The sequence below is a fragment of the Scleropages formosus genome, chromosome 19, assembly GCF_900964775.1.
Source record: "Scleropages formosus chromosome 19, fSclFor1.1, whole genome shotgun sequence".
Classification (NCBI taxonomy): Eukaryota; Metazoa; Chordata; class Actinopteri; order Osteoglossiformes; family Osteoglossidae; genus Scleropages; species Scleropages formosus.
This window is the reverse complement of record NC_041824.1, coordinates 13,020,664-13,044,220: the sequence shown is the minus strand read 5'-3', so window position 1 is coordinate 13,044,220 and position 23,557 is coordinate 13,020,664. Positions and strand designations below refer to the sequence as shown.

The 23,557-nt window shown below is 43.0% G+C and overlaps 1 protein-coding gene across 2 annotated transcripts in view; it reads left to right on the top strand.

The window, feature by feature from the left end:
- The window catches only part of LOC108939448 (pleckstrin homology domain-containing family G member 4B-like), a 30,945-nt gene extending 10,167 nt beyond the window's left edge, over positions 1 to 20,778 (top strand). The window contains exons 2-24 of one of the 2 annotated variants that reach the window (XM_018760806.2): positions 2,724 to 2,921; positions 4,996 to 6,325; positions 8,708 to 8,899; positions 9,581 to 9,704; positions 10,907 to 11,000; positions 12,215 to 12,301; positions 12,410 to 12,526; positions 12,688 to 12,786; positions 13,609 to 13,757; positions 14,098 to 14,236; positions 14,478 to 14,600; positions 14,700 to 14,885; positions 15,109 to 15,977; positions 16,232 to 16,481; positions 16,663 to 16,752; positions 17,271 to 17,495; positions 17,581 to 17,751; positions 17,900 to 18,077; positions 18,231 to 18,347; positions 18,488 to 18,706; positions 18,801 to 19,039; positions 19,317 to 19,374; positions 19,638 to 20,778. In XM_018760806.2, coding sequence (XP_018616322.2) covers positions 2,724 to 2,921; positions 4,996 to 6,325; positions 8,708 to 8,899; positions 9,581 to 9,704; positions 10,907 to 11,000; positions 12,215 to 12,301; positions 12,410 to 12,526; positions 12,688 to 12,786; positions 13,609 to 13,757; positions 14,098 to 14,236; positions 14,478 to 14,600; positions 14,700 to 14,885; positions 15,109 to 15,977; positions 16,232 to 16,481; positions 16,663 to 16,752; positions 17,271 to 17,495; positions 17,581 to 17,751; positions 17,900 to 18,077; positions 18,231 to 18,347; positions 18,488 to 18,706; positions 18,801 to 19,039; positions 19,317 to 19,358 — 5,238 coding nt within the window. In that variant the 3' untranslated portion in view covers positions 19,359 to 19,374; positions 19,638 to 20,778. Of the gene's footprint in view, positions 1 to 2,723; positions 2,922 to 4,995; positions 6,326 to 8,707; positions 8,900 to 9,580; positions 9,705 to 10,906; positions 11,001 to 12,214; positions 12,302 to 12,409; positions 12,527 to 12,687; positions 12,787 to 13,608; positions 13,758 to 14,097; positions 14,237 to 14,477; positions 14,601 to 14,693; positions 14,886 to 15,108; positions 15,978 to 16,231; positions 16,482 to 16,662; positions 16,753 to 17,270; positions 17,496 to 17,580; positions 17,752 to 17,899; positions 18,078 to 18,230; positions 18,348 to 18,487; positions 18,707 to 18,800; positions 19,040 to 19,316; positions 19,375 to 19,637 lie in introns of both variants that reach the window. The other variant, XM_018760805.2, reaches the window with a different exon arrangement.
- The last annotated feature ends 2,779 nt before the right edge of the window (positions 20,779 to 23,557 follow it).

Genomic DNA, 23,557 nt, shown 5'->3' with positions numbered 1-23,557 from the left:
CACACATTTTCTGAACCGCTTGTCCCATACGGGGTCGCGGGGAACCGGAGCCTACCCGGCAACACAGGGCGTAAGGCCGGAGGGGGAGGGGACACACCCAGGACCGGACGCCAGTCCGTCGCAAGGCACCCCAAGCGGGACTCGAACCCCAGACCCACCGGAGAGCAGGACCCGGTCCAACCCACTGTGCCACCGCCCCCCCCAGTTTGGCAGCAATATACACAATATACATAGACAACATAGAAAATACTAGAGAAGATTTACATATAACATACAATACAAAAAAGAAAACTATACAGGACATGTAATTTACACTGTAGCTGTCACGTCCACACCCGCAACTCAACCGACAACACCTGACTCCTCTCCAGCACCTGATTAACCTCTCACCCTTTAAAAGACCCTCCTCAGCTCCCATACCTTGCAGAATCTTGTCAGGGACAACTGCTCTTCCTTGTGACTCCTTGCCCCTACGCGTCTCCAGTTCTCAATTCATGTCCTCCGGTTTTGACTCTTCGCCTCGTCTCCTGACCACATCCATGGATCCTCGTTCCAACCCTGTTCACCGATCGACCGACCCTTCGCCTGTCCCCAACACTGAGAACTTACCTCATCCCTCAACTTCAGACGAATGACGCTACGCTTGGGTCCAGCCGTCCCAGCTCCCTGTCTTTCGCGTGACAGAAGCACTATAGACAATAAAACACCAGATACTAGAGAGAACAGTATGAGCTATAGGAGCAGTAAGTAAATAAAAGGGAGACAGTGTGTGTCCTGATAATTTAACAATCTGAGTCATTTTTCGAGGGGGTAGTGCTCCCAAGGAGTTCAGGATTCAGTTATTTCCATAACATGTGCTATTTTTCTTTAATTGACATAATTCTTTGTACAAAGCGGCATTGGCTCCATTCAAGTGACTTGTACAGTCTTTTTTTTTTGTATATGGAAAAAACAGCCAACTGTTTCATGAGATGAGTGTACGAATGGACTGGGGGTTCATTCTGTTGATATCATGCATATGACGTTCAACTGGAAAACCCTGGCCCTGGGTACACCACCCACCGTGAGAAATTGTATGCATCTATCTACAGAGATGGCTGGGATCCCATTACTTCTGCAGAGTCCTAACTTTAGACATTCTGCTCCTCAGTGGGGAGGGGAAGGCAGCTTGACTCTGGTCCCAAGTATTCCAGCTGGACTCGGGTCTAATGAAGGACACCAGACAGCGTTTTCCAAACTACCACAGCTGGGTTGCATTAAACCTTATGGAACAATCATGGTGGTATTTCACTATTCAAATAAACTAATTATGTGTTTTAAAAGAACTCATACAAATGCACTAAAGAAGCATAGTTTTCCATTGAGAAAATTAAACAGGTGCATTTGATTTGGGAGCTTTGAGAGAGTCTTCTTAAGCGAGTTCAAGAAAAAGATTGCTTCAGTTTACTTCTGTTTGAAGTCAGAGCTATTTGTAATCAGGTAACTGGAATTGTTGTTATGAAGATTATGGACTTGAGTTCAAGAGCCACTATCCTGCCCCAAACTGAACCAGAATGAAATGTGCCTTGGCTGGATACAGACTCTTTAGTCAAATGATGGTTGATATGAATGTGTCTCTGAGGGTTCACACCTAGGATTATCTACACTGGAGTGATTTAATAGATGGCTAAAGTCATGTCACCATCCACATCAGGGGTCAAAAGGCATGTGGGCATGTGTTGTGTTTGTTTTGCTGAAAGCTGCTCCTCACTAACGCTGTGTGAGTCGGAAAACTGCAGTGTGCAGCAACTTGGCAAGATTCAAGAGTTTGTCATGTGTACAGTAACAGTTTGTTACACCACACAATGAAATTCTTACTCTGTGAATCCTCTCAGCAGCCTATGAGATAAATTGTAAGGACACAAGGAAAGAAAAACACCAGGCGTAAATCACAAATTTACAAAAATTACTATTAGTGCAAAAATCCAAGAAACAAAGTTATATACGTATATAAAGTGTGCAGTGCGCAATGTAAACATGGAAGTCGTACATGTGCAAAGTCATGCAGGGGTAGATTGGGTCTATTCGCAGTTGAAAGGGGGGGTGTGTATTTGTGTGCACAAGGTATGCGGAGGTAGTCTGTGGTCTCTGATGTTTTCGGTATTGTGGATGTGTGTGTAGGAAGGATGGGGTAGTTGACACCTCTCAGGCTCAGAGGGTAATTGTACACTAAGTTCAAAGTAAGAGCTTCTCACCTGCCTCATAAAACGCTTGGTTCGATATCCTTGCACAAGTATGCAAGTGGCCCTCAAATCAAACTCTTGTGCAGCATTGCATTTTTTCCAGCATGACCGATCGACAGGAGTTCATAGTAAACGGTGATTAGGCATAGAAAGTGAAGATGCAAGAATAAGATGCAGTCAGAAACTGCATGGATAACATCCTTTCCACTTGAGTCCTCAGACTGGAACGCTGTGCATGTCTGAGCTGGTAGTGAGACTACTTTGCTTGTTTCTCCTATCTCCCCCACGATGAAAAGGCTTTATATGATACACTGACGTTTCTTGCAATTTTTTATTTGTATCATTTAGTCATGCTCTTACTCACTGTCAGAGTTGATATTAGGAACACGGTTACTCAACACAGCCACAATACACAGCCCGTTCAGCTATTACTGTACTGTACAGATTAGCTAAGTACCCACATTGTATTCTATGTCCTTAATCTGACATTTGCCTCCACAGAACCCCGATTCACTGGACTCCTCAATCCAGGGGGCCCTTGCGGCCCTCTACCCACCCTTTGAGGCTACAGCACCTACTGTCCTCAGCCAACTCTTCCGTGTGATCGAGGAGCGTTACCGGGGCGATGCGCTCCAGTGCCTGTTGGACTTCCTCATCCCTGCCAAGCACATCCTGGAGAGTGTGCAGCAGGCAGCCTGTGTGAGTCTCCTCAGCAACAGCCTGTAGCTCAATCCAGCAGAGATTCCCACCTGGCCTTCAGCCAGAGTCATTTAGAATAACAGTATACCTTAAAGGCCACGCAGTTTCTTTTTCAGATCTATGGCAGCTTTCCACAGATATTTATGCTTTGTGCGTGTTCACCCAGAAATATCGTCGTCTTTAAATAAAACTCAGAATCTACTTGGAATCTTATGAATGTCACAATGTGCTAGGTAGTCCAGATCCTTTCCTTTGTGACCCTTTTTACGAAGTCCATAAAGTCTGTTCGCAGCATAAACTACCTGGAGCAGTAGGTAGTGCAACACTAAATGAGTAAAAAATTGTAAGCAGCTTAGCACAGTACATCACTATGGTAAGTATTGTGGTAACAAGAATCTCAAGCACTAGGCGACTTATGCTGTTTTTTTTCTTATTTAACTGACCTCAGAAAACAACACTCCAGGTGTGAGACTATCTCATCCTAGTATCATGTTTTCAGAGCCGTCCTGGATGAGGCGTGCCTGGAAGTATAAATTAGTACCATCAGTGAATGAAAGTCCATGGCTTCTTTATACTGCAGACAGTCTTGGCTATTTCAACAAGGCCTATCCAGTTTGAGAATTGCATTCTTTCAGAAACATTATACAAACGCTCCATGCCAAAACATTTCTGATTTTTCACAGATGACTACACTGTACTGTGAATCTGAAACATCTCACAAAACAAGCCTACACCATAAGGAAGGGGCGCAGCTCCACAGACATGCATTGTGCTGGCCCTCAAAGGAGTACATTATAACCAGGATGATATTCGCTAGTATGCCTGAATAATTCTGAAGACTGCAGGAGAAGTGGTGTGTTGTCTTTGACCCGCTGCGGGTCCTGAAGACTGCCATGTTTCTGCTAGTGAGTCTCGCTGTACAGCTTAGGGCCCGAGTTTCCCCGGGTTTACACTGTTTTTCTATCTCCAGAGAGGAAATGGCAGACTGTTCTGGCATTCCGAGCATTTTTCCTCTCTACCACTTCAGAGAGGAGTGCTGTTCGAACTGACCCCCGGGGCGGCCTTGTGGGATCGGCCATGCTTACTTGAGCAGGACATGCAGCCAGGGCTATCACTTACACATTAAAGCAAATTCCTCCACTGTTCATTCATGCAGGACATCTCGTTGACATATGTTACCTGATGGCTCTTTTCCCTCTAAATGGAGGTGTTTTCATCAACTCGAAGCCATCCTCTTATCAAGCATTCCTTCTCTGGTTCTGCTATGTGATTTGGCATTGCTTTGGCCTTCACAGGAGAAATAATGCATCACCCCCCCACTCAAAAGTTCTTTTTGTTTTGATTTGCCCTCTGCTAAAAAATAAGACGAAATACTATGTCTGAGTCAAGTCATCACGACTGTGCTTATGATGTTGAGCGTTGCTATTTTCCATCTGGATCCTCTTTTTTTGCTGATGTCCCTTAGCTGCATTAATGTTTTAATAATGTATCATGGATACATCTTCTGTAACCTGCAAAATCCCCCTCTGTTAGCCAGGTTTTTGGCAGTTAAATTTACGAAGGACTAGAATTGTCACACCAAATGGGTTGCTTTATGAGATGGGAATGCTGCAGGTCTCTAGACTGACGCTTGAAGCCATGGAAGCTGCTTCAGTTTACTAAACATCAAGGAAGGAAACAACGTTCAGCTTCTATGCATATAAACGTGCTTGTATTCTGTTTGTGTTTACACTGCACATGCTGGACTGCTGATAACCCTCCCAGCTGTTGACAGGAATAACTAGTTTAAAGGACAACATTAAAAGTTACAATTATCTTAACGTTTTTGGAGCCAGCTCGATCTTTACCTCAGGGCAGTATGATAATATTATAAAACAAACTGTCTTTCACTCCCTAAAGTTTCTTAATTGCTCTTGTTTCATACTGTGGTGTCATCATTAGAATATTTTTTAGCAGCTCTGTCTTAAAAATTCTAAGTGAAATCCTTCCAACACTCAGAGCATCACTATACTTTCAGTCTTCACTGTGATCTGGTTTACAAAGTCTCATCTATGGAAGTGCTGTGTGCCCACAGGCGACGTACTCTGACGTGCTGTTCCGCTGTGAGGGCTGGCCGCTGTGCTTGCGGGAGAAGGTGGTAATTCAGTTGGCCTCCATCAACCCCCTGCTGCTGCACCCAGGGGACTTCTACCTTCAGGTGGAGCCCTTCGCTGACCAGGCCGCCCGTATTGTTCTCAAGAGCCTGCTGGAGGAGTACCGGCAGATAGAGGAGATGCCCCTTCCTGAGACCTCCTATCCCTGCATCTTCACAGAAGAGTGGCTGAGGTGTATCAACGAGGGTCGCCATGGGACCCCGCTGCGCCGCTGTCTGCTCTCCACGGACCAGGGCATTGTGAAAGTACCATGGGCGCAGGTGGCCAAACCCGAATTTGTGGATAAACCCAAAGCTACAACATCCTCCCCTATGCCCCTGGAAAGCTCTACAAGCTACCCTCAGGGTCCCCACTGTCCTTCTGCATTCTCTGTAGAGACCCGGATCCTACCTGCGAAGGACGGCATTGCTGTGTCTCTGCGGCTAGTGGACAGCGGCTGCTCCCAGCTCATCAAGGTGAACCAGTGCAAACCAGCTGGCAAACCCGTAGGCTGGGTGGCCCCAAACACCTGGGACAGCCATAGTGACAGGGAACTTGAGGGTGACTATGTGGACTTGGTGGAGTTCACCAAGGAAAAAGAGGCTCTGGCCTTTGACAGAGGCCTGCCACTGCAGAAGCTCCCTGCCCTCCGACCTGTGAGGCCAGCCCCTCCAGTTCCCTGCCGGGACTCCACGCATCCATCTCCTCCGACCCAGTCCCAGGACCCAGAGCCTTGTGGGCACACACTCAGGTTCTCAAAGGAACCCTGCACGCCATGTTTGACGAGGCGGCTAGCTGAGAGCTGCAGGCTTAAGGAGCCCCGGTGCAGGTATCGGGAATCCTACTTAGAAGCCCTGCAGAACCCTGTTAGCTTTGAGAAAGGTGGGACACTGGCCATCCTGGAGGAGTCCAGCACTAATGAAACCGATAGTGCATCTCCTGCCTCAGAGAGTGAGCCACCGCCTTACTGTCATGCCCTCCACTGCTGCCCAGAGCTTGTCGAGGACCAGGGACCCTGTCTGCCTGGAGTGGAGAATACCTCACCAGACCAGCAAAGCAGGAACAGTCATCCAGGGAGAGTCCTCTCGCACTCTTGCTCCTCCGTCTCCGAGACCTACAGAAAAAGCCCTGCAATGCAAGCACAGGCCAAGCGGAGTATCAGCGATGTCTGCCCAGAAATGATTCCTCGTGTTCATGTAATGCAGTGTAAAAAGGGTTCAGCTTTTGGACTGATGTCCCCAAAAACAGACAAACGGAGAAGCATCAAACAAGGTGAGAGCTGCTCTGGAGCTCATACCACACTGGAACATTGTTTGAATGTCAGTCAACAAGGTTTCTTTTTCAAAAGACTTTAACAGAGGCTTTCTTCCGTCGACAAGTCTAATTCTAGTATTGGTGTGCTGACTTGCTGTTGATCACATATCGTACATGAACCATAAAAACTCTGTGTAAGTCACATATATAAGGATCCACCCTCACCATACTCGCCCACAGAGCATCCTGGAGGCCCCCAGCTGTTCTCACATAAGGCGCAAAAGGGCAGTAAAGGAGGTTTTTTTAATGGCAGTGTTAAAGGTGGCAAAAACATCTTTGTTCTCAAAATAACCCAGTGATGTAGAAGTTGAAGTCTGACCTCTTAACTGAAAGATGTCATCAGCTCCAATAAGTTGCCTGTGAAGAACAGGAAATAGTTTCTACTGGATGGGTGGAACTTCACATTCCTTTTTTGTAATGGGAGGCAGTGGTCATGGAGGAGTGAATGAGCGTGATCCCTGCCCTCAGAAGGGAGAGGGAAATTCCTGAAATATAGTCAGATGGCATTAGGCTGCTGGTGGAGGGTACATGGGTGGAAATATAGACTTCTTTGTTGAACTGGGAGCCAAATTGTTCTGAATGCTCAGCAAGCTTAGCAGCCAAAGAGCTGTAGTTGGCATGACGATCATGGTAATATGAAGGAGGCCAAGAACTGGATTAGTAGGACTTAGACTGGACAAGGTTCTCTAAAGGGAAAGTATAAAAGTTTACAAACTATCAGATTTCTTCAAGCAGTCTTTGTGAGAAGGGCCTTGAAAGGAATAGGAATGCTGGCAATGAAGGTGTCCATAGCACCTAGAGGAAAAGCTATCAAGACTAACTGAGGACAGTGTAGGGAATGACCCATAACTTTGATTATTATTTCTTTAGCTAAGCTACCGTATCTTTAGCCTTGTATACTGCTTGAAAAGCTACAGGTTCAGTTCAGACACGAGTACTAAACCAGACCTGTTTTGATTTGGACCTGCAGTCATTTTCTAACTGCTGATAGTAGTCCAGCTGATGTCCAGTGTAGCATGCTGTAGTCCTTTAAGGTTAACCCAGTAAGAAATCATACACTCCAGATAGAGCTCCAGATGTAAGTTACATTATTAACATAAGCAAACTCAGCATTTTAAACATCACTATCATAATTTTCTATCTAGTCTGTATTTTCATTTAGAGTTTTGCAGCTTCTCCTGTACTGAACTTCTTGCCATCTTGCAGAAAATAACAGAAAATGGCCAACAGGAAGTGTGTCATTAAATCAGTCGCACAAGTATATGGTACTAATAGTAATAAATGCACAAAACAGTTGGGGGCAGATACCTAAAAACATTCAGTTATGCATTTTTATACCCATGAAATACCACTGAAGGTGGCAGTTTCTTGCAAAACTCGTGAAAATCATTTAACTTGACAACCAACACATGCCTCTGGCAGCACCGTTTCTCATATATCCACTGGGGTCTTGACCTCCGGCACTTTTAGTTACACCAGAGGTGCTAAACTTAGGCAAGGGTTTCATGGGTCAGGGCAGAAGGGAGCCATCCATAATCCCAGTTTCAGGTTGACTCAAGTTGGAGGGCTAAGGAGGGGACCTCAAACAGCTGCTTTGATCATGAGCACCGAAATTAGGTTGATCACAGCAGTGTTATGTCAGTGGGTTTTTTGTGGCTGCACAATCATTAAAGACTCAGTTTATGAACCATAAATTACATTTATGGATTTTGCCAGCCATCTTGGTATTCTTGAACAGGGTCTAGGCTCTGTTTACACATGAACAAGTCAAGGTGGAATATAAGACTCAGCTAGGCACCATATGTGCTCACTAACATTGGAGAAGACTATCAGCTCTATGTATATACAGTATGTGCTTTCACATGAAATTCTGTAGGCTAAAAATTCCTAAACATCATTATAAGTTGTTTTCATTTATATTTTCTTTTGACTGATCTGCACATAAGTGTCATAAAATAATTTAATAACCAAGAGAATTTTTCTTATTAAATTCTAAAAAATGCAAAGGGGAAAATAAAAGCCTGTGAGAGACAGTAGAGTCCTGTCAATAACAATCTGTCTTCATCGGGATAGTACACCCATTTTTCATTTCATAGTTTTCATTTTTGAGTGTGCTATTTCATAAAGGCATTTTGATTGAGGTTATCAGAAAGAATGCCTTTTTTCAATTTCGGATTTGCTTTCAAACAGCACTTCACTCTTTAGAGTTGTGTAACACTCTAACAACACACCTGTCTAACATCTTTAAAAACTCTGTCTAGATCACTTTTAAGAGCCATGTGCATGTGAGAACCGGATGCCCATAAACTTTGGTCACCTCTGATATCTCAATGTTTAAAGATGTCACCCAGAGCAGCAAAGCTGAAACTCCATCCTCCTTGCCTGTTGTCAATGGACATCAGAAGAAGCTCCTGACAGCCCAGGCTGATAAAAGCTCAGAGTCCCTGGTCTTCAGTCCATCCTCCCAGCTCAGTCTATTTCCAGCAAACAGCAGCAGCGCTCTTCTTCACTTAGGAATTGCTTGTCTTCCAGGTAAAAATGACAAGCTTGTTGAAATCATCAGGATTAATAGTTTCTATCTATCTATCTATCTATCTATCTATCTATCTATCTATCTATGTCTGTCTTTATGAAACGCATTTACTGTGGTGTAGAAAAATGAGAGTGGGCACATGACTGCTTTTAGGACTGTATTTTTTCAATTCGCCACAGGACTTCAGCATTTAGATCACCTAATAAATAGTCTACATGATCTTTAGTCCCATTCCCCAATTCTGAAAATAACTAATTTGAGACATCTGGTAAACTTGCAAAAGCTACTGCTGCCAAGAACAAGAGACTTACGGACATACCATATGGATAGCATTTCAGATCCACAGACTTATAAGATGTGACAAGTAGGTTTGACAGTATGATTATATTTGTCCCCGTGATATGTTTTGTCTGCTTCATATTTGTTTGGCAGTCCTGTTACTTAGCATGCAGACAGGGTGTGCTCACCCACACTTTGTCATGGTTGATGAAAACAAAGTTCCTTCTGCCAGAAGACCTATGCAGCATCACATCTCAAAGTGTTTCTTCTGGGAAAGTACCTCATAAAGTGTGAGGATATGATGGGTGAGGGGGTGTTGGGAGAAGGGTAATGGGAGGTTGACGGGGGTTTGGCTGTTGCTACCCACAGCAGTGGGTGTGAACTGCTTCTCTTTCCTTCAGGCAGCCGAGATCGGAATGGCAGAGCCGTAGTGGAGCTGTATGGAGACCACCAGGGTTGGAGATCTCCACTGGTCACCAGCCAGGAGCTGTGCAAGCTGCTGCTCTACTTCCACTCCATTCCAAGGTGGGGTTTGCTCTCCCTAAATGGCCTGGAGAAGACAGGGGAGTACCCTCTTTTCACAGTCCAGGTTGTGAGGGATTACAGGTGAAGCTTCCCTAGTGGATCTTGAGAATTTCAGGGGTGCTTATAACAGACGTTTCACACCTCTGAATTGAAGCATCAGACTCTCAGATCAGACATAATAACCAATAATAAACTGCATTCTTTCATTTTCAGTGATGTGGTGCCAGACAATGGAATTCTTGTAATGGAACAGAAAAAAGTTTTTGTAATTTATGTATGTACCATAAAAGGACAGCAAAATATGAACTCAAACTGATGAACCATGACCTTTTTTGTTTTATTTTAATTGTCAGTATATCTCATTTCATTCTTTTAGGGGTCTATATTTGAAATATAAGAAATTTAAACACTATTCAGAAGTGAACATTTTGTTCATTAATTTAACCCAACAGCTGTTTTGAGGAAATCTACCATATCTTGCTTAGTATAAATGACTGTTTTCACTTGGCAGTTGTGATCTGCAGCACTTTGTGTTTGCAGTCATTTAATTAACGGAAAGCTGCTCTCAGTAGGAACAGTTCCTCAGAAACAGATTAACATCTGGAAATGCGTATTTTTGAAAATTTGGCAGGAATTTTCCTTTGCACAGCAATAAAGTGCAGATATGCTTTGTTTTCTAAACTATTATTTATAGGCTAATGTTCAACTGAGAATTTTGTTTACACGGTGCATTATAGTGCATGCCAGAATAAACGTTATATTTCATTTATTTTGTTGTAACTGAAATGAACCCCAGGTGTGTCAGGAAAATATATTTCATACATGTTGCTGGCAAAAACTAATCCAGATTCTCCTTATGCCGGGTTCTCCATGTAGCTTCGGTCCTACTTTATGCAGGGCAGTTGATTAGACAGTATTTTTAGGGCATAATGAGGTTAAAGGTCATCAGACTACTGAGTAAACTCATGTTCCTCCACCTGCGGAGAACAAGGCACTGGAGGTAAGCTCATCACACAGCTCAGTTTCAGCTGCCCTCTGCACTGCCTATTGCAACAAGTCCCATACCGCATTTAACATGAGCGAGATACTCACAAACTTACTCACTCGCTTCCAAGGGGAAGACGGTAACAAACAAAACTGTGCACGCTCTAATACACGGGACGCTGGACAAGAAACCTTCACAGCCTTCATTTGTTTTCCAGGAGGGAAGTGGGAGACCTTGGAATGACCCTGGTAACAGATGCCAGAAAGATGCCACCACCCCCAACATTCTACAAAGCCTTGCTTCTGATGCAAGTAAGTTGGTTTCTGTGCACCCTCCACCTTCAAAAGTGAATTAATTTATTAATCTAATTTATTTCAGATGTTGAAAGAGATGATCAGGGAAGAGGTGAGGTCTTTGATTTTAAAAAGTCGTCACTTATCGCACTTCTCCTAAAAATGAAATGTCATTTTGCGGATTAATTGATGCAATTAATCACTGGCAACCAAAACAATTTTTGTCACTCTTATTACTTTTACAAAATTATATATTGGCAAATCAGTTGTTAATCACTTACCATGCATACAGAGAGGCAACATTAGAATCATCAGAATGTAATTCACCGTCTGTTGGATGGAGATAAGCACAAGCTCAGGGGCAGTCTACTTCCGGCATTGCTCATGAAAGGATTATACTAGGTCCTTGATTTACGAAAATTACTGGGACCAGAAGTCTGTTTGTAACCTGACTTGTTCGCAAATCCAAGGGCACCAGTCTGCTGCTGGGCTTTCATGATCTTTTATTAGTTTTACACACAACCTTAAAACTAAAACTACAATAATCTAAATTACTGAATATTAAATATATGTATTTTCACAACCTCCAGTTCAGTTCCTCACATAAGCAAAAGTCATCATCTTGCCACTTTAGGTTTACCTTATTATCTAGACAATCAATACAAGTGAAACAATACAAGCATACCTTGATTTTTTGCTGGAAAGGTTCTATAAAAGTTTTGGATTTAACTGTAATAAATTTTAAAAATCCTCTAACATTTAACCTTTCATTAATTATCAGTAATAGTAGTGCAAATTTAAAAATACTGAAAAAACATACTGTGATCACAAACTTTTAATGCTGATTGTTTACAGATTTATCCCATAAACATGTGCAATGTTTGTCATCTCTTTATTGATCACCATCATTCATAAACACCAGATGCCTGTTGTAAAAACTGTGGAAACAAGTTGAATTAATTCAGTCTCCACATTCCTTCTGTATGTGGATATGTTTTACTTTCCACTAGCAGCCAAAACATGTCAAATTTGCTCCTCAGCAAACAATTTTTTTTTTTTAAATAGACAAGTAAACAAAATACAATTCAGAATAAAATAGAAAAATGTAACGTTAATATCTTTGAAAATTTGTAAGAAAAAAGGTTTATAATGCAGGGGTTACACTATGCATCATGTGAGCTCTGCTTGAAGTTCTTTGGTGAAGCCTTTGAGTGCCATGCATTTACTTGCAGGAACAGGCCCTCAATGCAGTGCACTGTGTCCTCCTGCTGGTGGACAAAGAAATCAGCCCTCGGCCTGAGAAGCAACCTGGACTGCAGGTCAGAAATCCCTCTGGCTTGGGAAAGTACGTTCTAAGGAGGGCGTACATTGACGGCCTTTACACCTCGGATCTTTAACCTTATGTCATTCTTACTTGTCGGATCCAGATGGAAATCATGACATCGCTAAAAGCGTTGCACAAGGTGGTGGAAGGACATCAGCTGACGACGAATTTGGAAGGCACCTTTCCATACAGCCACGTAGACTGGCTGCAGCTGCACCAGGTTTCAATTGATCTGTGAACAAATAAGTGATCAATTAGCCATTCATGCATGTTTTGAAAAGGCGTACCCATGAACTGAGCAGAGAAATCCTCTCAGACTAAAGGGTTTGGATTCAATCAAACATGGAGACCGCATTTGATGAAAGGCTGCTTATGTTCTAGAAACTGAATCCCTTCATGCTGGACCTACGAGATGCTGCCAGTTTACTCCAGAATGCTATCCAGAAATTTGAGGGAAACCAAAAGGTTGATACAGCAAAGGTTGGACTTTACCTTTAATAATCATACTTTGGACTTGATTACAGAAAAACTGTAAATACACTGGACGTCTGCAGTGGTGCATTGATACACCTTTGTATGCCCTGCAATGTCTGGGGTTTGATAACCTGCCACACTAAGCACCTCTGCTGAGGAGGCTCAGGGAACACAATTGCCTGTGATCCCTTGGGCGGATGAGATGCCTGGGGTTCTACAAGATTATGGGATGAATCTAGAGAGACTTCTGTAGTCCATACATGCTTTATTGCTTAAAGTAACCTTGCAGTGTGTAGAATGTACAGAAGAAAGCATTTCAAAATTTGTACATCAGAGAAAGTGTGTGCCTGGATTCCTGCTTCTGTGATTCAGAAGGGAACTTAAGAGCTGGGAAATCGGTCAAAGCTAGAACCGGGGAAAAAAAAGAATATAAATTAAAAAGTATACTGTAACAGCCTTCCTGGACTGTGCTGTTGGCTGGATCACTGAGGAGCCGTTTGAGAGACAAAAATGTCAGATCATGAGCTTACTTGTACCTTAGCATGGTGAAGCAGTCAAACTCACCATGTACACACACCTAGACAAAACTCCAGAATACATAAAACACAGGAGTCAATAATTCCCCTATAACTTCCCACAGTGGTTGCCCATTCAACTATGCATACACGACCAGCTGCAGAACAGCATTATGAGACAGTTACAGTTCTCCCCCTCCACGCTGCTAGAATACTTCTCATACATCTTTTACCCATTGCAGGTGTTTCTGAATGTGACACCTTGTAAGGGGTATGCTGAGTCTGTGATGTCCCTTGTGCCTTTCTGGAGCAGGATGCACAGCAGCGCATACATGCACAGAAGACTCTGATGAAGGAGGTTCTGGAGGACACTCAACTGGTTGCTTTGCAGAGAGAAGGGGGAGCTATGTTGGCCAGGCTCAGGAGGGAGGAATCTCGATTCGCACATTCAGAGGACTACCGGTATGGTACTCCTTGATGAAAGGTTTTATGGAGGCCATACATTTAAAGTCAGTCCGATGTCCAATGTCCAGTTAATAAATTCATCTGTGTTATAATTGCAAAATACTGTACATTGTGCTTTCATTAAACCACCTTTTGTAATTATTTTTGTTAGCAGATCCTCTATCCGAAAGTGAGTACATCACTAATTAAAATTTCTACTTATTTTGTCCATTGACAACCAGGTTTGAACTGAAGAGTTTTAAATGAAGTAAAGATGACATCTCTCCTCCTGCAATTAAGCACGTATTGGGCACGAGTGTGAATTTTGGCTGATGCCTCATTTTTTACGTCCCAACAGCGATTACATGGACGCAGTGAGCAGCCTGTACAATGTGGTGGAGGAACGGGTGCATATGCTGGTGAGGAGCTCCAACCAGTCTCTTCAGCATCTGGAGTTTCTACTCAAACTCAGGGAGCTGGAGGAAAAATTCAACAAGGTATAACCCTAGCCTGTGAACTGGAAAATGCTGTAAAGGCAGAAAAAGCTTTGAAGCAATGTAATTATTTTATTGACTATTTATTTGCTCTGCGATATTATAATATTACAATATCACACATTTACACAGTTGTGTAAATACTGAAGCACTTCAGTAAGGGACTGGTTTTCCCTGGGAGAACTATTGATGCTTTGAGATGAAGCCCAAGTCTTTGCTGCTTCCCTCTTCATCCCACTTCCAGATTCAGCAGTGGTTCAGTGCTGAGGGGGAGCGGCGCTTGCTAGAGGCTGAATCTGTGGAGGATTCCCTTGAGAGGGTGGAGCAGACCCTTCAAAGTTTCAACTCCTTCCTCATCCAGGCCACCGTAAGTGGATAGGCTAAGGAGAAGCTGGCAAGAAAGACACAATACCATGAGAGTGTTTTCAAAGTGTGTAATATTTATAGAGGTTTGTTGCAGGAGCAGAAGCACCAGGCCATGACTTTGGTGACAGAAGCTGAGGCAATCCAGGGGTCATCCTATGCAGAGACAGAGATATTTCGGACCATGGTGTACACATTCAAATCTGGACTCGCAGACTTCTTGTCACGAGCAGAACAATGCCGTGGTGAGCTGGAGACCATGGTTAACCTGTGTCGTTTCTGTGAGAAGGTGAGTCATAAATGTCTGCAGCTATGTCTCTTTCTCATAATGTAATGAACAAATTGTATTTTCTATGAAATGTACATTGTTTTGGAGAAAAGCATCTGCTAAATGAATAAATGTAAATGAAAATGAATCATTTTCCACAGATGAAAACCAAAACCATCATAACTAGAACTGAAATAAATTATTAAAAACATGTCAGATAAAATACTTAAACTTCTGTTTTCAGGCCACTGAACTTGCCAAAGATTGTAGGGAGTACCTGGAGCAAATAAAATCCCACAGCCAACTAAATAAGGAAGATCTTGTCAATCTCAAGAAGTATCGTGAACAATTCAGTGAGTATTCGGTAGAGTTCTTCCAGGAGATCAAGGCACAAGCGTGTGCTCTGAAGGGCTCCAGGGGGATGCGGATCTGGAATGTGGCCTGGCTCCGATGCCAAGAAGTCCATCAGCTGCTAGAGGAAAGACTGCACAGTTCTGTAAAAGTTAAGCAGCCTCTTGAAATTCCAGCTGGACAAGAACCTAAAGACGGTCTGGAGTCTCCATTATCAGCACTTTCTACTTGTGTGATCACATCACCTCCCAAAGCTTCTCTGTGTGACTCGGACAGAAGTTCAGCAGAACCTGTTGAGGTTAGCATGACAGAAGAAGGGGTGACAGAACAAGCTGTAAGTAGTGGGGCAGTGCACAGTGTAGTGGAAAGCGGAGAAATGAATCCAACTACCGGAGCAGAACATATCACAACACGTGGAGCTGAGACTGACTCTACACCTATGGGTCCTAGTGGCTGTGAATGGTTTCCATGGCATCAAGGCTTGGGGAGGTCTTTGAGTGAAGGCTCCAACAGGGGCTCCATCCTCACTGAGCTGCAGCGTCACAACCCATCCCACAGTCACAACCAACCCTCCTGCCAAATGCTGCAGGCTGCCCAGCACTTCCAAGTCTCTCGTCACGGCAGCTTCTGCTCAGAGGACTCTGGCTGCGGACCAGGTGCCTGCAGCCTGGACACAGAGACCTTAGACTTGTCCTCCGGTCATAATCTGATGAGTGAGGGAACCACATCTTTGAACGGAGGAGAGGCAAAGGCCCACTTTCTGTGAGTCACAGCTCGCTGTCCCATCTAAATGTATATGTGGAAGTGGAGTTGCAGTTGTACAATCATGGCCCCTTTTTGACCTTTTTTTTTTTTCTATTTTTCACTGTCTGTGACATTAATATGTATGCATGTAATTTTTGCATGCATTCAAACGACATTAAACCAGCCACCAACTTTGCATCACCACTGCTGAAAACAGGCGAGGCTGGAGGAGAGTGATAGTCACCATGGTAACCCATACTGTATGTTGCCAGGCGGTTACAGCGCATTGTGGAGGAGCTGCTGGTCACAGAGAGGGAATATGTACGCTCTCTGGGCTATATTCTGGATCATTACTACCCCCTTCTGGAGCGGCCCGACGTGCCCCAGGACTTAAGGGGTCAACGGGGAAGAGTCTTTGGCAACCTGGAGAAGTTGCATGACTTCCACCACCATTGCTTCCTTAAGGAGCTGGAGGGCTGCCTGCAGGAGCCCGTCCATGTGGGCCGCTGCTTCCTGAAACACGTGAGTCAAACCCTTTCCCATAAGCGTACTACTGTATATCTTCATTTCAGATTCCAGTACTGCTCTGACAGTCAGACAGTGGCTATTTTTTCCCTTCTTCATACCTGTACAGAAATCCCATATAACACACATGCTTCATGCAGATCAGGATAACTTGTGGCTCTTTTCATTACTGATGCAGAGAGAAAGTTTCCATCTCTATGCACTCTACAGCAAGAACAAGCCACAGTCTGACTCGCTGCTCATTCACCACAGTCATGACTTTTTCCAGGTGAGGAATTTTTGCATGACTGAAAAAAGTTTAGGAAACCTGTACTCCTAAAAATGAATTTTCACATTTCCTCCTTTTATACTTTGAAGCAACAAGGTTCTTTAAGTCCATTACTTGTACTCAGGTAAATGTCTGGAGATATTGTATTTTTCTGAGTAAATTTTGACATGAATACTTCTTACTTTTACTTGTCTACATTTGTAAAACAAAAAAAGTACTTTTTCTCTGTTACATTACTGTCACCCTCTTTTTCACCATTAATATTTTAATTTTCTCTCCTTGAAAGTAATTAAAGTCTGAATTATGGTAAAACGTGACATGTGGATTTCACCAGCCACCTATGACTACCTGAGTAATTATTTTTTGAAAGTAACAGTATTTTTACTAGCGTACTTTGTATAATTAAATTAAAATTAAACAATTTTGAGTCACCAATCACTGTGACAGAAAATTCATACAATTGTAGCCATGATCCATGAATTGTGCAGCTAACCTATTGTCTTTTTCTGGGAGGCCAGAAGAAACAAAGGGAGATGGGGGACAATATGGACCTGTCATCCTACCTGCTGAAGCCAGTGCAGCGGATCAGCAAGTACAACTTGTTGCTGCAGGACATGCTGAAGGAGTGTGAGGCACTGCATGGAAGCGAGAGGGCCAGGATCCAGGCGGCTTTAGAGATGGTTCGCTTCCAGCTACGCCACGGCAATGACCTCCTCGCCATGGATGACATCCAGGACTGTGATGTGAGTGGAGAGAAGGAGGAAGAAGGAGAGGTGATGAGAACAAGGCAGAAACATACATTTCTTCACCTGTTCCTCCTATCTCCAGGTGAACTTGAAGGAGCAGGGCCAGCTGATTTGTCAGGATGAGTTTCTGGTGTCCTTCAGAAAGAAGAAGTGCTTCCGCCACATCTTCCTCTTCCAAGATCTCATCCTGTTTAGCAAGACCAAGAAGACAGCTGTGGGGAATGACATCTACATCTACAAGCAGTCTTTCAAGGTACATGACGTTGCTCCCAGGAGGTCTATATCAGGTCCTTTAACTCTACTCTGCAGTTACATCATCTCAACTGAGCAAAATCTTGCTCAAGTAATGTGTCTGACTAAAGGAAAGTGGCAGTTTGTGATTTTGTGCCTTTTTTGGGCAGACTTCTGACATTGGCATGACGCACAATTCCGGGGACAGCGGGCTGTGCTTTGAGATCTGGTTCAGACGGAGGAAGTCACAGGACACCTACATCTTGCAAGCAAAAAGTGCAGAGGTGAAGGAGGTCTGGACCCGAGACCTAGGACAAATCCTATGGGAGCAGGCAGTGCGCAACAGAGGTCAGTGCTTCTGGGTTATCAAGCACATCTTGTCCCATTCACCAACAGCGTGCATTCCACTTCTACTTCTTGACAGTGACTTGAGGATTATGCTTGGGCTACCAGAAATGAGTTCTCGGTTTTTAAAAAACGGACTGATGCAATATGTTACAGAGCTCCGGATGCAGGAGAGAGTGTTCATGGGAATGGGGAGCAAGCCCTTCATGGACATCCAGCCAAGTGAAGCGGCTATCTGTGACAGGGCAGTCAAGTGTACTCTCACTGGAAGAGGTACTATATGTTCCTTAAGATTTAACCTTCTCTTTAAATGGTTTGTTCAGTAGCATATATGTCTAAATATTTTAGCTCATTACTGGTAGCGTTTTTCCTTATCCCAGAGTAAAAGGGGTTGTCATCCTCTTGCCTCTCAGTGCTTCAAGAAGAGGTTGTTTTGTCCCGACCCAACTCCATCAGTTCAGGGAGCAGCGGATCGGCGTCTGACAGCAACTCGTCTTCCTCCTCAGGGCGAGGGTCCCTCCCACCCACAGGCTACCTCTGTAGCCACGCCCAAGAACCTGAGTCCCACCAGGAAATTTCTACAGGGGCTGTGAAAGAGGATGATGTGGAGATCGAGAGTGTTAACCTCCTTAGTGAGTTCCAGTTGAGCATTGCCCACATACTGGGTCCACCGTCCAGTTCACTGTTGCAGCACTGAGTTAATTTTGAGAATTGTGTGTCTCCCAGTGGACAGCTCTGAGTCCTCAGGGGAGAGCGTCAGTGGGTTCAGTGGCTCTGACCGCAGCTGCCAGTCGGTGACCGGTGGAGAGGCAGACGACACATCCTCCATTTCCTCCTCTCTGTGCTCTAAGACCCATGGAAAGCCCCTGTATTTCCGGGAACGCGTCTCTCCCGTGGTTTCCCGAAGGAGACCCCTCACTACCCCAATACCACAAGCCCTGAATTCTCCACAAGGCTCTGGAAAGGTTGTGTGTAACTCTCAAAATGTTATATCAGCAGAATAAAACCTGTTCAACTTTGCCAAAGTAGGACATGAGGCTACTTTTTTTAATTCATTTTGTATAAATCTCCTGTTCACTTTTTACTGGATATTATATATTTATACCTCATACTGCAACAACCTTTAAGTAATGTTGAATAAAATGCAAAAATATTAATTTTATTTTGATAAGGGTTTTTGTAGCCTGGAGTGCTATTTGAGAGCTATCTGAAAAAAGGACAAATTGTTGTTTTCCTCTGCAGGTTCAAGCAATGGCTCCTGCGAGGAAATCAACAGAGGTGTGACAAGTAATAGGAGATGGTAAGTAGAGGCTAGCAGTCAAGTCATTGCTTAGGCTTTCAGCAGTGCACCAAAGCTGTAAGAGAGCATGATATTGACATTCTTCATTCTTCAGCTACAGTATGCAAAATGATAACCAAATTATTGCAGTATTAAATTGTTTTGCCATAACATGATTATAACCTCTAAATGTAATTTAGATGAGTCCATGAGCATGCATGTGATGTTAATGTCACTTTTTATCACAGGTTGCTGAAACTGCTTTATTGTGATTTCTGCCAAAGGTACCAGTTCAATGAAGGATAGTGGAATCGGAGCTCACAGGAACAAACTCTCGAGGAGCCCATGGGGCATCAGATGAATGTGAAAAACTTTTCTAAAATAGTATACAGAAAAGTTGGCTAAAAAAGTCAAACATACAGGGATTGTCCATAACTCATCAGCTGCATACCTTATAATTTGAGGTGCAGGCAAGATTGCTATGGAGTCACTGATAGCAATCGGTCACTGGCGAAAATAGGTCAGCGAACACCAGCTCCCACATATTTCAGTTTTTTAAATACAGACCTGCCCTCTTGTGTAATCACTGGGAAATTTTATATCACAGGCAACATACCCTAAATTTTTTCCCATTGAAGTGAAAAAATATATTTCACTGCCGCACACAGTGGCTGGGATAGGGAAGAAATTTAATAATACATTTAACTATGTTCAGGGCACATTGTACAAGGTGGGAGAATACCCTTTAAAGTATTATTTTGGAATATTTTTTATTTCATAAATATATTATCTCAAACTCGGTGCAAGAGTGTAATATTTTTCTAAAATAAATGTGAGTTTTCAGCACTGCATCTTAGAATTATGGCAGCAGCATAATTTAAATTACATTAGTCCAAAAGAAACTTCATGTTTTCATGGGTTTTTTTTACACACATGTCTCTGAAGTGAGACTGATGCACATTATTCATATTTCAGTATAAAACGAAAAGTCTTATGCATATCTTCCAGATGAACTGGTCTGCTGTATTGTGAGAGCTATTTATTTGCCGTTGTAATATCATTCTCAAGTTGGTACTGTCTTATTGAATCCAGTTTTTGTACTACAGTGACATTATGGAAAGAAGATCCATTAATACACTAAATGCAGGAATGTAGTAAAAATTTCATGTACTTGTTTTCATAGCCTTGCATACGGCAGCATATACCACCAACAAATGAAAAGCAATTTGGAAAAAATATATGCCACTAATAAATGAAAATATTCCAGGCATATCAAGTGCTGCTTCAGGTTGCTCTTGAGGGAGTTTTGTCTTCATCTCTTCTTTGGTCAAGATTGTATGCCAAGGTTTACTCCATTCTAGACTATTTGTATTAACTTTCTTTTAAATAACATCTTACTAGTAGACAGATATTTTCAGTTAGCATTTCAGAGTTATGATCATTGTTCAAATCCTAACTAGGAATTTTTTCTCTCTGGAATCCCAGCCTAAAATGCTCAGTAAAATGTGTTTTACAGTATTTTACTTGGGCATGTTTACAAATATCAGAGCCAGCAGAAAAATATCAAGAATTTAGTGAGTACACAAGTAGAAAATACTAGATTTCAAATTACTTACATTTTTAAGAGCAGCTATATGCCAAAAATCTGGTATAAAAGGGAAATGACCGCTAAACTGTGTCGTGGACTAGACCAAACTTAAGGAATAAAGAAGGACCACTGTACTTTTCTGCACAGCCAACTCACCAAGAAGGATGGACACAAGGGATCATGAGAAGAAGATTCTGGAACTCTCCAAGCAAGCCATCCAGATATAAATCCAAGGTGCCAGTTTTTAAGGGAAATGATTCTAAATAAGTTTGAACACCACACAATACCATTTCTAGGGCACTTTCAGAATAGCACTGTATGACATGTTTCTTTCTGTCCTTGCTCACGTGATCCACAATACTGTATTTATTAACAGTGATGCATTGTTGGTTGGTTTCTTACAATATTATAATAAAACATTCCTTGAATTTCATCATGCTTGGGTGTTAATTAATTAAGGCTTACTGACAGGTGGATGTTGCAATGCACAGCCATTGAGGATATGCAGGGATGTCCTGCCATCATGATCAGCTTAGTTGTTAAATATAGTCTCCACTGAGTAGAGATGTAGTACAAGACTGTTATACCATGGCTGTCATTTAGAATAGTGCTTCAGTACTTTCAACAGACATTTCTTAGATGCATCTACAGACAAAAATATTGAGAAATAGGATTTTTGAATGCAGTGTTTACAATGACATAATGAAGGGAATCGTAGTTTATCTCAACAAGAGGATTTTAAGACAGAGTTTTAAAAATAAGTTCAAACTGTTTCTTCATAGAGAAAAATATGAGACTTTGGAAACTTATTCAGACAATGACTTGTGGCTCATTGATACCTTGTACCTTCTACCTTGTGGAGCAACTGAGATGGTTGTCTAGGATTAACAGTGAAATAAGAAGACATCTGAGAAGCACTTCCAGATTTTAACCAGATTTTAAAAACAGATGCAGCAGGATGCTACCGGCGGAAGGTGACAGGAGACAAACATATGGGCAAAACAACGGTAGAACTTCTAAAAGCAGCCAAAGAAGCAATCAGCTGGGAGAGATTTGAGATGTAATAACTGAAACAACTTTAACAACTGAATTATATAATTATTCATTTTCGTGGCTTTTGAATTCAAAACTGCTCACAACATAAGCAGGTTTGCTTTTTGATTTGCATGTTAGAATTCATGCTAATACAATCTTTTGCTACCACTGTCTTCAGTTTGAGGAACTATAAATATTACCACACGTCTCTTTTTGCTATGAAAATACAGCTCATGGTTGATCCATTTACTCCCTCACACCCACATTACATACTTTTATCTGTACTCCATGCTCGAGCAAAGGCAGCAGAGCCACTCTAGGGAGTAGGTCCTGCTGTTTGATCCCTAGTGTCCAGATAAGGCCATTTTTCTTCCTACGCGATATTTTAATTCAAAATAACACTACTCAGTATTAATTGTTTTGCATCATATTTTTGAAGTATAAAACTGAAACATGCCTACATAAGAATTCAAACCCTGTCATTGTGGCAAACCTTAAATACGTTAGGTGCACAAAACTACCTTAACAAGCCACCCATTTAATTGAGTGGCCTATGACAGCGTGCCATAATAGTGGTTCACAATAAATGATCACACATTTCAAGATAAAATCATCTATATCTGTCAGGTCCCTGAGTCAGGTAATGAAATCTGCAGAAAAGACATTGTAAAGACCTAGCTTTTCAAATATGTCATAGATCAAGTTATTACAAAACACAGATTAGGAGAACAGTAGAAAAAAAATTCCTTGCCTGAACACCCTGATGATTACAGTCTGTTCCACCATCATAATATAGAAGAAGCATGTTACAATACAACTCAGACACTGGTGTCTGAGGGTGTCTGTCACGCCCTCCACCTCAGCGCAATGAGGCGCACCTGCAGTTCATCAGAGGATGAACATATAAAAGGAAAGCGCGGCGCAAACACAATCATGGAACCTTGTTCAGCCTTGCCTTTCACCCGTGCTTCTTCTTACCGATGTCCTGCTCCTCGGTTGCGACTTCCTGGTTTGCCATGACTTCTCGCCTGTTATCCTGGACAGCGACTTTCGGATTTGCCCTTCAGATTCTGTTCACAGATCAGTGACCCTATTGCCTGTTTCCCTGGCCATGCCTGCTGGATCGCCCCTTGACTTAACTTCCTGTGCTCCGCACTTGGGTCCGACGCATCCGCGCCGGGGGGGGGGACATCATGACTGTCACTTCAAAGTGATCGAGAAGGAAAGTTGTAAGAATGCCACTCTGAGGCCAACAACAACTTTTGAAGAGTTCAATAGCTGCAACGGGAGAGAATGTTGTGTGTTGAAATTTGAGCTAAACATGGGCCTTGATGACTATGCATGTTTTAAATTTAAAATATACTCTAGCACGCCGGGGTGGTCCGAAGGGGGGGCGGCGCCCGGGGCGGAACAACAGCAGCTGAACCTGATCACGGCCTCTATTTCTTCCCCCGGTTCGAGCAGTGACGGGGAGCGATCAAGTGAGGAGCTGACTCTACCGAAGGCCCCGAGACGTCGGCGACAGAGGCCACGAGCACGCCCACAACCCCGACCCCAATCACAGCCCCTCATCCCGAGCAC